Source organism: Suricata suricatta, chromosome 6 (genome assembly GCF_006229205.1).
Source record: "Suricata suricatta isolate VVHF042 chromosome 6, meerkat_22Aug2017_6uvM2_HiC, whole genome shotgun sequence".
In the NCBI taxonomy this organism is placed as follows: Eukaryota; Metazoa; Chordata; class Mammalia; order Carnivora; family Herpestidae; genus Suricata; species Suricata suricatta.
Genome location: NC_043705.1, coordinates 63,787,957 through 63,804,906, shown reverse-complemented (window position 1 = coordinate 63,804,906; position 16,950 = coordinate 63,787,957). Strand labels below are relative to the sequence as shown.

The window sequence follows — 16,950 nt, the reverse complement described above, 5'->3', positions numbered from 1 at the left end:
AGTAGGATGTGTAATACTGCGGATCACTCTCCATGCCATGTTCCTAAATGAGTGTGAGGCTTTAACCCCCGAAGCTCTGGGAAAATGCCCATATTTGCACACTGGATCCTTTTTCCCATACTTCAGGAGAAAGAGGTGTGATGCATACCTGAACTCCCTCACAGTATTTCATCCTGTCCTGTAAAGAGTGCAGAATCAGGATACATGATTTCTTAAGAGGTGTAGTGGTGTGTGGCAGGGGAGAAAAACCACATGAGAGTGTCGAGGCTGGGCTGTGAGAAGGACTACACAGCTCCTCGCTGTGCCTCTGGGTCTTCCTCTCTTTAGTAAGTGCTTCGGCCTCCACGATGAAAAGCGCAGTTTTCGCACATCGCTTTCAGTTGCTGGAAGTAAATTTTGTTGAAAGTTTCCACAGCTGCTAAAACATTTACAGCAGGGCAAGGACACTCTGCCCTTTGTATGTAGAGACTGTCTCCACCTCTTTAAAAACATTACAAGACTGTTTTTCTATTTCAAAGCCCCAGTTTGAAGAGTTTCCCTTTTAAAATAGAAAATTTAATATTGCAGTCGCCTGTTACAATATAATTTATGCCCATATTCCTCAATTACATGACATAATTCATGGATGATTTGGAGTCTTGTTGACCAGCATTTCCTCATGCAGGGTTTGCCACGGTTCACGCTGGGCATCACAGCAAGTAACAACAGTACCGTTTGAGGAACCAGGAGTTAGGAAATGGGCTGAAGGAAGGAGAGGCGGTTGCAAGATTGGTTGAGAGTGAACAGGAAGGGAGTAAGTGGAAGTAGTATGTGTTTTCTTCAACTAACAGACTGTGAAGAGCGGGAAGCACTGCTGTAAGGAGCAAGGAAAGAGGTAAAGCCCTGCAGATGATCTGCAGAGGAGGAATGCTTGAGGGAAGGAAAAGATCAAAGGTATTGGTGCAAACGGAGATAAAATGGCAAAGCTACTCCAGGAAGGGAAGGAGGATGGGGTTGGAACAGAGAGAGCCAGAGTTGTAGTAGACCCATGACCTTGTAAAGGCAGTAGACGGGTAGAGGGAAGTTGAGCCGACGACCACCTCGTGACTTCTGTGTTTTGTATTACATTTGGCTTCTGTAGACACCGAAGTGGGGGAGTGTGTGCTGAGAAGAGGACCAAGAGTGATGAAGGTGTAGACATTGTGAGAAAGTGAGGATGAGGAGGGAATGAGGAGGTACAGGCCAAAGTCATCAGGCAGCCTTGAGGAGATTTGGATATCAGCAATTAGTAGTCAGCAGAGTTGTGTGATTTCTTTGTCTCCGCCAGTTCTCAGCAGCTTGGTAATGGTTGATCGAAAGGTAAGGGAATATCATTCGTGGCCCAGAAAAGCCATTCACTTTAGTCATTCACATTAAATAAAAGAGGGCCTATGAACTAAAAATATTTTATTAAAAATATTTTATTTGACTTTTTATTGGACTTTTCCTTGTGGGAAGTTTGGGAAAATAGTGGGTTTTGGGTAAGAGTTCAGATACCTTTCTGACCACGATGACTCACTTCAGTAACCATGATCAGTTTGCTCAGGGATAGACACTAAAAGGTTTTCTGCTGTCATGCCTGTGTCTCTTATGCAGGGCTGGCATTGTGGGCGTGTGACCTGTGCAGTTACACAGGGCCCTGCCCTAATAGGCTTCGGCATCACTATCTTGAAATTCTTCACAGTTTTTTAACAGGGGTACCACATTTTCATTTTGCCCTGAGCCCTGAAAATTACATAACAGTCCTGCCTACAGCATTTTATTTAATTACCCCAAATTCCCTCTTCCTTCCTGTCTTGAGTATTCTAAAATTTGGAGCCTGGCCCTAAGATATTTGTAAATTTGGAGTTTTTAACTACATTCTGGCTTTCAATTTTTAGACAAAAATATTTTAAATAGATGCTTCTAAGTTCCCTAATCTTGAAAAGTCAAGAAAAAAACAAGTAATGCCAAATTCCTATAAACATTTATACATTATTGTAGCCTTCGCATTCCCTAAAACTTTTAGAGCTGGTTAGTCTCTTTATGTTTGCAAACACTTCATGTCTCCGCTCAGGTCAAGGGAGATTAAGTGACTTGCCTGGCTAAGTGGCAATTTATTACACAACTGGACCACAAGTGAGATTTCTGATATAAGATCTGCTGTACTTCCTGAATCTCTGCACTGTCTCTGCAGTGTGGTCATTTTTAAGCTTATAATTCAACTTTAAAACTATGGAGCCAGTTCCTAATACAGATAAAGAAACAAAAGAAATGAAGCAAAAGATAGAATGCAAAAGGTGTTAGCATATACTTAAGAACTGTGCTTTTTTTGAAGTATGCTTTGACATCAGAGTTCGACCTGACCACTGTTTAGCCAATCACAAGAGAATTTTATACTAATCATCAAAACTGTTTACAGTCCAGAATGCTGGAAGCCGAATAATTCTTTGGGATGATGGTCAGAGGAGGAGAGGAATAGAGAGATTTTCACTAAACTGGTTATTAGGGTGGTTCAGAATTTATTCAATAATTATTAATAATCCTTTTTATTCTGGATGTACATGTAGCCAGGGGAAATGGGCTTTGCTCTTTGCAGAGACACAGTCAGCACCCTGTAGAATGACCAGGGAAGAAGTAGTTTTATAGCAGATCCTTAAGTACCCAGTAAGAGTTAAACATTTATAAACACTAATAGTGAATACAAATTAAAACATTTGTAACTAAAAGATAGCTTTAAAATACCAAACCTGTGGGGCTCCTCAGTGGCTCAGTCAATTGAACATCCAACTCTTGATTTCCACTGAAATCATGATCCCAGAGTCTCAAGATAAAACCCCACATTAGACTCTGCCCTGAGCCTGGATCCTGCTTAAGATTCTCTCTCTGTCCTTCTGCCCCTCTTCCCTGCTTACACATTCACTCTCTCTTTCTCTGAAATAAAAATAATAAATATCAAACCTGAGTAAGCATGGAAGAGAGGAGTCTTTAAGGTTTATTTTTTTCCTAAGACCTCAATCACACCCTGGTAGTGAGCACAGAGCCCACTCCAACAGGGATGCTTACCCACATTTCATGAGAACCCCATTTTAGCTCATTATTTTCATAGTACACAAATAGGCCATTAACGTGAATCCCATACTCACTTCAGAATATAATTTCTGACTTAATATTTTATTTCTATCCAAAAACTATCACTGTGTTACACAGTGATTTAATAGAAAAGCAAGAGGCTCAGTCACTTACTAGTTAGATGATCTTGGGCCACTTAATCTCACCGATTTTAAAAAGGAAAGGATGATGTCTTATAGTGAAGGGCTGTTGAAAGTGTTGGAGCATATAATGTGTATGAACTATATAGTGCAGTGCCTCCTCGGTAACATGTACAGAAACTGTAAGCTTGTGTTTTCATATTAGTACAATGTCTTCCTAAAAATCCTCCTTTGATGAAAAATAGTCAATTCATATAATAAATAGTAGACTAGGCTCGGCAGTACCTTGCAGCAAAAGAGCTTTAGCAGCTTGATGAAAGGTGACATTATTTGGCGAACATCATATGTAATGTTACAAGGGCAGAAAAAGTAAGAGAAAGAGATCAGGAGGTTGGTTGGTAGGGCAAGCTGTACAATTAAATAAGGTGGTCAAGGTGGGCTTCCCTGAAACAGCCAGATTTTGAGCAGAAAACTGAAGGAAGTGATGAAGTTAGCCATGGACATGAGGCAAGAATGAGCGAGTGAGGAAGAAGATGATAGGGAATCAGATAATGAAGCCTAGTGAAAGCGGGAATTTATGGGGTCTTATGGAACATCAGAAGAAGTTAGGCTTTACTACAAATAAGGTGGGAGCTTCCCACAGGGTTTGAAATAGAGAGGTGTTATCATCTTATTTGTGCTTTTAAGGGATCTATTCGATTGCTAGATTGAAAATAAAACGAAGGAGGTCAAGGGATAGAAGCTGGCAATTCTTAGGAAGTGACTGCAGTGATCAAGGCGACAGGTGATGGTACTGGAAGCTTTAGAATGAGAAGTGTTGGGAAAGTGGATACATTTGGAAGTTAAGCCAATAGGATTTCCAGATGAACTGGATGTCAGGTGTGGGAGAAAATGAAGATTCAAGGGTAACTCCAAGGATTTTATTCTGTGGCATTGGGAGCATTGAGCTGTCATTGGCTGGAGATGAAGAAAGGTATGAGAGGAGCTAGGTTGGAGTTTTTGAGATGTCTGTTAGACTACACGTGAAACAAGTAGAAATACTGAGTTGTTGTTGGATATGCAAGGCTGAATCAGGAGAGAGAGCTGAACTGCAGATAGAAAAAGGACCATGCTACTCTTAAATTCAGAGAGCAGGGAGAAGAGAAAGAACCAGCAACAAATACAGAGAAGGAGGGCCATTGAGGTTAGTAGGAAGGGAAGTTCAGGGTCTTGACAGGAAAGGAAGTTAATCAAGAAGGAGTGACCAGCTGTGTCCCAAGTTGAGGCCCAAGGAGTTACCATTATAAAGTCAATAATAACAAGAGAATTTTCAGTGAAAGGACAGGGGCAAACATTTTAATGGAATGATCTGAGAGGAAACACTATGCTACATTTACAACCCAAATTACGAAAGCAGAATTGCCATTGGTGACATGAGTTTTCAAGATGGTGAACCATTTTTAATAAAGTTCCTTATAAAACAAAGCTGAATATTCCCTCAGTGCACACAGTAATTGCATTTCTGGAAATTTCAGTGTATAATAAAATCTGTTTCAATGTATAAAAATACCTTGTGTTTGTAGAATAAAGTTACTTCTGACTCACATTATTGGAAATGGGGTTTTTCACACATGAATGTGCAGACAGGCTTTGGAAGGCTGAATGGTATAAGAGATGATTCTTTGCTGTATGGAACCATCCCACATATAATAGGGTATACAGCATATCTGACTACCTACCCAGAAAATACCAGCCACACCCCTCAAGCATTGTGACACCCAGAAATCGTCTCACAGATTTCCAAAGTGCTCCCTAGGGAGATAGTCCACCCCTGCAGAGGACCACTATTCTAGATCTAGAGAGTCACTATTATGGCTCTGGTGGGAAACATGATAATTGAAAGGAGTTTAGTAAAAGAATTGTTTGTAGATAGATAGCATTCTGTGAAACCACAAGGAATAGTGAAGTATATTTGGGCTTCCACCCTGGAAGCTGTTACCACATCTAGGCCTGAAGGAGCAAGAGGTCAGAAAAGATACCAGAGCACACAAAGCAAGACCTAAGTCTGTGAAGATAGGACCCAAAAAGAGGCGTGACCTTCACTGGCCCACTGAAGGCTCAGCCGGCAGAATGGTAGTAGGAACACACCCTGACCACTCTCCTACTCTCCGCACTTCTGCCAGTGCCTCTCTTGATCCAGCTGAAGCCAGAGGGCAAGAGGAGCCAGGCAGGCAGTCTGGACAGTCAGCCTCCTGGGCCCACAGCACTGACGAGGGTGGAGAGTGGGTCTGGAGGGGCAGAGAAGACCAAGCATAGTACTTACCTTTGCTTCCCTAGGTATTCCAAGTAATTCCTATTTGGCCTTTTACTATAGGAATGCAGTATTTCATTCATTTTACAGACATTTATTTTACAGCATACACCAATACTTTTTGTTGCTTAAAAGGCTCTGGAAATTTGGGGATATATTCATTCCTTGACATCTTATCAAACGTTTATATTTCGTTATATGACAGTGTTTATCCAAAACTATTTTTTGTTACTGTCTTTAAGATAACGTCTTAATAAAGAATGACTGTTTTAATAAAGCACAATATAATTATATTTTCCTCTAAAACAATGAGGAATCAAAGATGTGAAAGTTATGAAAAATTTGCTTCTGTCAATGTCAACATGACTAGATCATGGAAAAAAATTAGATCAAATAAAGTATACGAGAGCATAAGCATAAATAGAAAGTAGTGTTGAATCCACCATCAGGATAAACAGCTTCTGCAGAGTATGACATATGATGCAAGCCAACCAATGAACCAGTAAAGGAAAGTTGATGTTAAGATTACTGAAAAAAATGGTAAAAAAATAAATAAAAATAAAAACCTTCCACTCACATGCACATATAGATTTAAACTTACACAGAGGCTTATTTGAGAATCCTGAGGGAATGTTCTATATAAACCCTGTTTCTAATATATATGTTAGATGCACATAAACACTCATAAATCCATTTTTAGTAAGAATGCTATATGCTCTGACACCATGAGTCCTCTGGCAATATATTCAAACAGTGTTTTCATTTATAATGTTAAATTTTTTTAAAGGAGGGAGAGAGTTATAAGTATGATCATCTAGTTAGTGCAAGCAGAAAAATAAGCAAGATTTTGCTTAAATTGCTAAAATAATACCAAATATCAATAATTAGGACCGGTTTACTCTTAATTAGACATCCACACAAGTTCAGTTCCCTAAATATTTGCCCAATTTCTCATTTGAGATAGAGGTCTTGCCATTTGTCAGTGTCCATATATCCCAAAATGTGAAGTGTAACATACATTCTGAACTATCATTTTTAAATATGAATTATTGAATGATACATGCTCTGTTGAATTCTGGATCTTAAAATGTCTATTATCTTCAGAGTTAATCTCAAAAGACAGACTTTTAAAAATAATAACTAAAGTATATGTGCTATTCACATGCCTGGAAGTGATTTTATATCATTAAACTTCTGCATAAATATGCTTCAATAAGCAATTAAACTGAAGACTCTGGTTTGCATTTTAATCCTCCTTTTTCTCTGTGAAGTCATCACAATCATGTACCTTTGATCTTGCAGTCATTTCTGGCACCAGATTCAGACATCACAAATGAACAATTATTACTTAATAGAATGGAATTCAAAGACAATGGAGTCTAATGAAATGGGGCTTTGTTTTAAACAAAAGTGAAACGTTTTCTAATAGTTGCAAAGAAAGAGTTCTAAGCCCATTAAAGAAATCAATTTATAATCTGAACATGTTGAGAGCTCTTCTTAATGGTCTTCTAGACACCAAGCAGCTTGAAATTTGAAATTTTTCTTGGAAAAGTAAAGGCTGTCTGTCCTGTGGGCTTCTGTTTCTCTTCTTTCCTTTTACCCATATATTTTTTTCTGCTCCTACAGGCTGTTCCACCTCCCAACTTTGAGATGCCAGTCTCCATCCCAGTGTCCAGCCACAACAGTTTGGTGTACAGCAACCCCGTCAGCTCACTGGGAAACCCCAACCTTTTGCCACTGGCCCACCCTTCTCTGCAGAGAAATAGTATGTCTCCTGGTGTAACACATCGACCTCCAAGTGCAGGTAACACAGGTACGTCCTCATAAGGACACACGTTAGCAAACCATTAGAAGTCACTCTTGGCAAGATGTTGACTTTTTCAGTTTTCCGTTTGTTATGTTCCTTCATTGCTTAATAGCCCTATTTTCGGCCTTTAACCTCATTAGCCTGTCTTGTGAGATCTTTCATAATCTGCTGTTTATCTCTTCAGGCTATTTATCCCCCATCTCTCATGTGGCGATATTTTGACCACATGCTTTCTCAGAAAGTAGAATATCCTGTCTCCATTCTTTTGCTTCTGCTCTTCTCCCTCCTAAAATGCCATTTTCCCTTTCCCTTGTAGCCAGATATCACCCCATTCTGTGAAACCTTCCCCTCTGTCCTCTGATAGCGTTTTCACCATTTAATTATTTATTATTTTGGTCAATTTTTATTTACTTAAACAGAAATTTATACCACAAAGGGTTTAAAGCAGAAAAGAAATGTGATAAAATAACATAACTTATAAGAAGTGTGAAATAAAAACAAAACTAAATGAAATTAAGAGCCCATCATGAGAACATATACACCTGCCACAAATTTGTCTCAACACTTTTAAGAAATATCTACTGTTGTACGGTTCACAGTGTTCCCAAGAAAAAAAAATTAATGCTCAGGAAAAGTTCAACCATTCTCATACTCAGATCAAGCCAAACACAATATGATGTGCTGGGTTCAATGGGTCTGTTTCTCCACCGGATTTAAAGAACCGTGAAGGGAAGAAAGTCTTCCTGATTTGCCAGCTTCACAGATGGAACTAAGTAGATGCATATTAAATACAACCAAACAATTTCTTCATATTTCCAAAAGAAGCACCAAGAATAATTGTACTTCTAAATCATATATAACAAACCATTTAACATTGCATTTTATTTTTTAAAAAGCACTCCATAGAACAATTTTAATATGTCTTAGGCACACATAACTATTAAAAGCAGTTTATTCACAGAAGACTTTTTCCTTGAGAATATTTCAATATCTGCTCTATAACTAAAACTAAACATGTATTACTATTTAGTATGGAAACTTTATATAGAAAATATAATCAAAATAGCCAACTAATAAAACCTAGGTAAATCTTGAGTCTGAGAGATATGTATAAAGGACTTCATTATGTATAAAAGACTTCATTATGTATGCCATTCTTTCTACTTTTGACTACAATTGAAATTTTTCATAAGAATTTTCAGTAACTGTATTTTTTCCTTTCACAACATACTCAAATGCAGTTGAATGTCCTGTTTGATAAACTCATGCTCATTTATTTTAAAAAATTTCATACTTTATTTCCAAAATATTATTTGATTGGAAATAACAAAAATTTCTTAAAATATAATGAACATTTTATTCAAATTCCAAAAACAGAACCAACAAATAATCAAAATGATCTCTTAAAACCCACTAGAAAATAACCTAGCCAATACTCTATTCTTTTGGCTAAATCTTGTTCCTTAAATACTAACAGTAATTATTATATTCAACATCTTACTGAAACACCCAGCTCTTGTAATTTAACACTACCAAATTTTAATATACTTTTTTAAGTTAGCAGTGAATAAGCATACCTTTGCAAATTTTTAGCCCCTGAAATCTGTTCTATGGTATCAGTAAGGAAAATTCAGGTAGTAAATGAGGTCATTGACTGTGGGTTGGGTCATGAAATGATCAAAGTTCTGGACAATTAACATTTGAAAAAATTAATTATAGAAAATGTATTTACAAAGAATTAAACATCAAATATATGGTTATTTAAAAATATAGTAAGCCTTACTCTTTTTTTCACTTTCTGTACAACATCCAAAAATAAAAATTCAGAGACGATTTAAACACTGGATTTTTTAAAATGTAACCTTTGTTAGAAAGAAAGATTCTGTAAAATGTCAGTGATTGAATGTAGGTTTAATGTTTGAGCACAGCATGTCATAATAAAACAAATGTCAACCTTCCGACTTATTTTACAAATTTAGGACTCTGGGAGAGCCCAAATTCTGTGGTTGCTAAAAGTAAAGTGTGTTGTTTTGTGGGCCTTTAGCCTTTTCTCCTTTTGATCTTCCCCTTTAATCCATAGGTGGTCTGATGGGTGGAGACCTCACATCCGGTGCGGGCACCAGTGCAGGTGAGTGGAGACTTCTGTACTACAGCATGCGTCAGTGTTCACGGTTCCTTTACTGGGTGATGTGCAGGACGTAAGTCTTTTGAACAATGTAGAGAGATCTGTGAGATGCATGGGAAAATGGCCCCAAAAATTTCTAAAGCGTTTTTATGAAGCAGGAGGGGATGGATAGTGACTTAAAAGACTCTTAACCAGAACTTTTCTTAATCAAGCTTCAGCGGGTCAACATAATCAGAATCAAAAGCTCTGATCAAACCAGTTTAATCCTGGATACCATCTCTGGAGGCAGAAGTACCTTCAGCAAGCCTTGCCAATTGAGTTCTCGGTTAATCATGTCACCTTAAATGTGAATCTCTCTCCACCCAAAGAAATACTGAACTCTTGTACATTTATTTATAAAGGAGAGTACATTTTTAAAAGGAAGGTAATAACCATTCAACAATATTGTTAATAAAATAATGCCAATTTTGGTATTAAAATGAGCTCTTAGAGAATATGAATATAGTATACCCCCCTAAAAGCTCTTTAAATATATTTTAGCTCTTAAGAACTTATTTCACTATGGCCAGTTATCTTATAGTCACACTTCTCCATGGTTCCATATTAATTCATATTATTGCAATTATCGAGATTGATGTTATTTTCAGTGCAGAGGGAAGAAATACAGTAGTTTTTAATGCTCACTGCAGTTCACCATTGGCATTACAAGTAACCATGGTAATTCCGGCAGCTGTAACATGCTGTACATTTAAAATAGTACCAGACAGGCATGAACGACACAAGGTTATGTTTGAAATATCAAAAAAAATCCACGCTTATTGAAATATCCATGGACAACCTAATTAAAATATTTTGCCAGGGTCAAATACACTAGCCTGCTAATTTTAAGAAAGAAGGTAAAATCAGCATACAAAAACATTTTCATAAATATATACACTTGGGGGTAATGTTTCTTGCTTATGATATTGACTCTTCATTAATTCAGTGAGTAATGAAGAAAAGGTACTAGAACTACACAGTGAATTAATAAACAGAATCAATGGCACTAGGCTCCTATTTTATCTATCTTTTTAAAATTAGGTGCAAATTAATGAGTAAACTCAATATACTATCTTGCTGAATAGTGAAATGAAGTGCTTGTTTTTTCCCCCGAAAAATACTTTGAGGTTTGTAGCCTCAAAATTACAAAACCAGATCAAAGCCAGACCAGTGTTTCTTGGATTCAAATCTCTGCCAAAACTGTGGTTAGAGAAAATGTTGGGGACTAAGAATTGGGGTTGTCACAAAGACCAAGAAAAAGATAAATTTAAAAAAATGGCTTAGATGTTATTATGATATTTTATCCAGTATCTTGGTGCTTTTATAGGAACAGCCAATAGTGGTGATGAAAGTGATTAGAAGTAGTAAAAAATATATGAGGGGGATGGGTTACTTTGCCTTAATGGAAATAGACTCTTGTTTCTGCTTAATAGCTAAAATGCTTTAGGATTCTCTATTGAAAATAAGAAGTGTTTGGTTGTTCAATTATGCTGTCATTGTCAATTCTCTGACAGCACACTAAGTTTAACGACCCTCCAGGGAGAGAGAAGACACTCTTCTACGTGTAAAAGTTAGCCACATATGTGGCTATAGCGTCATTGAACTAGAAAAAAATCTTACGAACTAAGTAGATTTATCTTCCTACTTCAGGACCTCTGCCACAGACAGGACAATCTTCTACTTCAAAAATGGAAACAAAAAGAATTGCTCCACCCTGATATAATAAACATTATACATGGATGAGTGTATCTCATAGCCGTGAGCATGTAACTTTCCCGGCTACTATAGACTGCTTGCTGAAAGAGTTACTTCCCCACTTTTTAAAAATAGAGGAAGAAACCCCTTGTAGCTCTGGCTCCACAAACACTTGCTGCCGATGCCATTTACTGGGCCTCAGCCTAGCTGCTGTGTCCTGCTGCAGGCTCAGCCATCGTCCCTTCTGTCTCAAACCTCCAGTATCATGTGTCAAAGCTGAATATATCTGTGCTCATGTCAGAGAGTCACATAACACCAGAGAAAGCAAGGCCAGCCAGAATGCCTCTGCATTTTGAGAAAAGAAAACTAAAGCAAAAAGCCCAAAAAATATCTTCCAAATTTTGAATATTGTCATTGAAATTCAAGGTCTCAGATAAAGTTAGAAACTCTGAGGCCAACGGTACATAATTAAATACTTTTCAGTCTTTGTAATTTTTTTTTCAAAAGCAAATCATCTCAACTTGTAAAAAGGAGAAAATACCATGCATGAAGGAAGTAAATTTAACATTTAGTGTGTGCTTATAAACAGGAAGTGACCAAAGAGATAAGCATTCTCTTTTTCAGCTCAGCTTGATAGTAAAGTATAGCCTCTTTCCCATCCAGGCCCTGAGCTATACCTCTCCCTCATTCCATCTTCTAGTGAATCATCCATCAAGTCTTACCAACTCTGCCTCCAGCGTGTTTCCAAAGTCTACTCTTTTATCTCCATTCTTGTCCCAATGCCTTGGTTCAGATTCGTAGCAACATTCGAGGACTGTTTCTAGAGCCCCCTAATTTGTGTCTCCACTTGACATTCTATCCCGCTACTGTCTCCCCGTGACTGATTAGCCTTTCTCATCATTCATGTGCCTAAAATCCAGCAGTCGCTCCCCATCTTTTTCAGAATTAACCATGAACCTCTTATCTCTGGCCAAGCCATCTTCTCCTTTCTTAAACTTTTCTTTCTGCTGCTGCCAGCAAGAGCCCTGCACTCTAATAATAGCAGACATTTAAATTGCTCTTACTATTTGCTTTACAAAAAGTAATTCATTTTTTCTCATTATGGTTCTATAGAGCAGATATGTATATTACACCCTTGCTCTTTTTTTATTTTTTATATTTTATATTTCATTATTTTTATTTTTTATTTTTTTATTTTTATTTTTTTTATTTAAATGGTTTATTACCAAGTTGGTTTTCATATAACACCCAGTGCTTCTCCTTGCACGACAGTGCCCCCCTCCACGACAGTCACCCCCATCCCTTCCACCTCAGCTCTCAATTTGTTCTTAGCATTCAAAAGTCTCTCATGATTTGCCTCCCTCCCTCTCCCCAACTCTTTTCCCTCCCTTCCCCCTTCCCATGGCCCCCTATTAGGTTTCTCCTGCTAGACCTATGAGTGACAACAGAGTCCATACTCTTAACCACTTTGTTGTGGTGCTGCTTTCCTAATAGTGTTAAGGCGACTTGACTTCATGTATGCATTCCTAGTGCTCCTTCCCCTCAACTTCCTCTTGATCCTGAGCCTTCCTTGTCATCCCTCAGAATTTAGTTCAACCATTCAGGAAATGTTTTCTTCCAGAAGGAATTATGCATCTCTTTTCTCCAATGGCAAACTGCAACCACATCACTTACCTCATTGCATTGCAGTTGCAATGTCTGGGCACACATCTTCTTTTTGTTTGTTTTAGTGTTAATTTTTGAGAGAGAGAGACACAGAGTGCGAGTTGGGGAGGGGCAGAGAGAGAGGGAAACACAGAATCTGAAACAGGTTCCAGACTCTGAGCTGTCAGCACAGAAACTGACCTGGGGCTCAAACCCCAAAACCACAAGATCATGACGTGAGCTGAAGTCTGATGCTTAACAGACTAAGCCACCCACATGCCCCTGAGCACACATCTTTCTCCTGGATACTCAGCCCTCAAGTGCAAACTGTCTTTCTTACTCAATTTGGATTCCCAACTCAACACATAAGAGGTAGCACATGGCAGATGCTACGTTAATGTGAATAAAGGAAAAATTGATCTACTGATTATAAATTTTTAAAAATGATGATGCCAAAAAATGAAAGAATACTTCAAAGAAATAATATTAATTTTAAATACAAAAAAAATAGACCCTTGATCTGTAATTCCCAAAAATAATGTATTCTTCTGATACTTATACAGTGAATAGTGAATTATTTGATTAAATGTATGAGCAACATTGGCCAATAAAGTTTTACTAACTTTTCTGTAATGCTTAATAGAAATCGTAAAGACATTAGATATAGCAGTAAATGAGATGTGTTGGTACCTCAGACCATCACAAGTCACCTCTTAAAATAATTAACTTCTTATCACTTAAATTGAAGCAGTTTCAAAGATGAAGGCAAATGATAATAAAGAGGTAACAGGGAAGGTTTGCACTCTTGGTATAAGGGAAGTATACAGCAAGTCATTATATACAACATTAGTAGTAGTGACATTTCTAGGTTTCAGTTCAGTTATTCATCCACTACTTAGTCCTTTCCTCTCAACAACCACCTGGAAGTCACTGCTTTTCAAATTATATTTTTTCATATTTCTATATATTGAAGCCTTTAACATTCTAATCCTAGTAGTTATTGAGGGTTTTAAGATCGAGTTCAGTTGCGGTTTTATAATCATTATATTTAAGAGGAATAAGAGGTAGGCATTCTCTTTTTCAGCTCAACTAGATGATAAAGTATGGCATCTTCCCTGCTCAGTCTCTGAGCTGTGCGGTGTGTTGGCTCTGCCTCAGGTCCTCTTGTGCATGTACTGACTGATGTGGTACGTGCACAACAATGCCTTGTGTTGGATTACTCACTATCCTATTAGTATCCTTTGTTTTTACTTTGATAACACAGTTGCTTTTTATTGTGTAGGAAGTACCAGCATGCTCAAGGATTTATGACTGAGACAAAAGAAAGAAAGAGAAAAGGGGAAAGATAAGGAGAGAAAGAAAGGAGAGCCCTTTAGGAATCTCTTTGAAAATTTAGAAGAATTTTACAATTTACATAGCTATTTGACAATAAGGCAAAGGAGATTTATGTATATTGGTTAATAATTTTAATTGGCATTTATTGTAAATTAGATATAATTTTATAAAAAAGAAACTAACAGCTGTTTCCTTATTTTGATTGTTAATTGTTTACTATTTTATGCATTTGGTTGTCAAGCATTGTCACTTCTGGAATGCTTAATTTATATCAGCTAAATACATGGAGACTCGATGGTGGCAGTGTACTGCTGTGAATGAAGCACTGAGCAGTGAATGAGGAGCCTAGGATTCTAGGTTCTGCAGAGTCGCCATCTAGCCCAACCTAGGCTGTGACTTTGAACCTCTGAAGTTCGCACACATACTGGGCATAAGACACAGACACCTTCAGAGTCTTTTTACGCTCCAGGTTTTATGATTATATGATCATAGAACTTCACTTACATGACATTTTTATAATTCATTTAGTATTGAAAAAGAAAATCTTAGCATATTATAAAATAGAACTCAGAAGAGGAAAAAGATCATACAATGTTTTAATCATTCTGTACCAGTACCATTGTTTTGTAAGCATTTGTTTTTTGAGAATACTTATCAAAAATTTCTTGGCTGACCTTATCAGCCAGAAAGACTTCTGCAGTTCTGACTCAGTGATTTAAAATATCAGTAAAGTAGTTAAAAATTCTGTCTAAAAGAATTGGCTTTAACAAGTTTACATTTTTGTAACCTACCAATGCACAAATTCAGACTGTAATATTCAAGAAAGAAAAATGAATCCCATTAGTTGCTTTCAAACAAAACTATTTTTTTAGTATAAAATATAACTTTATATTACTTTTTTAAAATACTGTTAAGCAGCATGTGAAAAAAATCCAAATTGATAGTTGGATTCTTGTTTTGAAAGTATTATTCTGTTAGTTTGAATTATTCTTAATGACAATTTTAAAGTCTCTTGCAGTTTTACGGAATTCACCCAAAACAAAAGATCCAACAGCATTGCTTTATTATTATCTGTGAAATTAACTGACAATGATATTTTTAATCCAAACCAAGGTTATCTAGAATTATTAAAGGAAAAAAATATTTAATTCCCTAGTTGGATAATCTACAGCATGTGATACTTAGCCATCACCAAGAAAATTGGTAGCCACTTTCCAGACACAGGACCTGGAAAATTATAACCATTCTCTTGACACCATTCTCTAGGGGCCATTGTTGAAGTGGGAGAGGCAAGTCAAAGAGAAGACAAATGAATACAAGGTTAGGATATCATAAAATCTGCCTTCAATCCCTTTAGTTTAACTTAAGTCTTTAAAAAAATTTTTTTTAATGTTTATTATTGAGAGGAAGGAGGGGCAGAGGAGAAAGGGAAACACAGAATTCGAGACAGGACCTAGGCTCTGAGCTGTCAGCACAGAGCCCAGTGCAGGGGTCGAACCCACAAATTGTGAGATCATGACCTGAGCCAATGTTGGACCCAACTGACTGAGCCACTCAGGCACCCCTAGTTTAACTTAATTCTTAAGGCATTTCATTTCTGCATAGAAAAACAAAATTTCAAATTATAGCTTCCTAGGTGAGTGTTTAGCAGATTTTAGAGCCCTTTGTGTATCATGATTTCTTTCTTTTCAATTTGTATCTTTTTTATCCCCATCTTTCTGTTGTAAAGCAATATGAAAATTTGTCTCTTCACTAATATCCCATTGATTTATCCTGAGAGTGTGACTAATAATAAGACTTTGGTCATTTGTAATATTAGTACAAGTGGTTTAATATTTCCTTCTAAAATACTACTTTTACTCAGCATTTGTCTTTCTTTCTTTTAGCAGTTCTTTTTCCTCATACACTGTTGGTTTCTCTTCTCCTTGTTCTTGGCATCATCGTAAGATTTTATTTGGGGATAATACAGACAGAAAAGCTCTTTTCAAAATCATTAGTGATATGAAATTGTGCATCAATAGACAGGAGATGCTGAAGAAGGGATGTGGTTAAAAAAGCCCCTCTTTTGGAAATCAATTTTTTACCTACCAGGGACTTTCTGGGGCTTCAAGGCTGTTAGCCAACAGTGTAATTTGCTGTTTTTAGACAAACTTTTGCCAGTCACTTAAATTTTACAGTTTAAAATTCAAGTGTTGTTCACTAGACTCTCAATTCAAAGAGTATTATAGTGATGATACAGTCTTGTATTGAAACAAGTAAATCAAATACATTCCTTTAGTTTATTTTAAACTAAAGGAAACTGTATTGTACCAAAACTTGGATAGACAATTTAAATTTACATCCATGGATGTGTCCACAAGATGCTTTAGTATTCACTGGGTTTATTTTATTATTGTTCCATTTTAATTGTTTTAACTGAATTTTTTATTTGTTAACTATTTACTAAACACTGTGCCTTCCTGTCACAATTTCTTGACCTTGCCCTGCATTTACAACCTCCAGTCATGGCAAAGAACTGATTATGCTGTATTTGTAGTGGGGGGGGGGGCGGCGCGGGGAGAGCCTGTGATACTATTATAGGTTATTATAATGTAGTAATAATGGCAAATCTAAATCTGTGGTCAATTTCCATATTCAAAGATCATAACATTAATTTACATAACAATCATGAAAAAGGACCCATTAGTTAAACATTAAGCAACTCAGAGAAATCTATAGGATGGTGGAGCGAATTCTTGCCCAAGCAATAATTAGGGAACTATTCCAGAGGCAGATATTCTGGAAAATAAAACAACCAGTGAAAATA

General features: G+C 36.9%; 1 protein-coding gene across 15 annotated transcripts in view; it reads left to right on the top strand.

Annotated features, from left to right (window-relative positions):
- The window catches only part of MEF2C (myocyte enhancer factor 2C), a 149,056-nt gene that overhangs the window by 109,877 nt on the left and 22,229 nt on the right, over positions 1–16,950 (top strand). For all 15 annotated transcript variants that reach the window (XM_029942589.1, XM_029942585.1, XM_029942583.1 and 12 more), the window contains 2 exons: positions 7,126–7,312; positions 9,387–9,434. In XM_029942589.1, the coding sequence (XP_029798449.1) occupies positions 7,126–7,312; positions 9,387–9,434 (235 nt within the window). The remainder of the gene's footprint in view (positions 1–7,125; positions 7,313–9,386; positions 9,435–16,950) is intronic.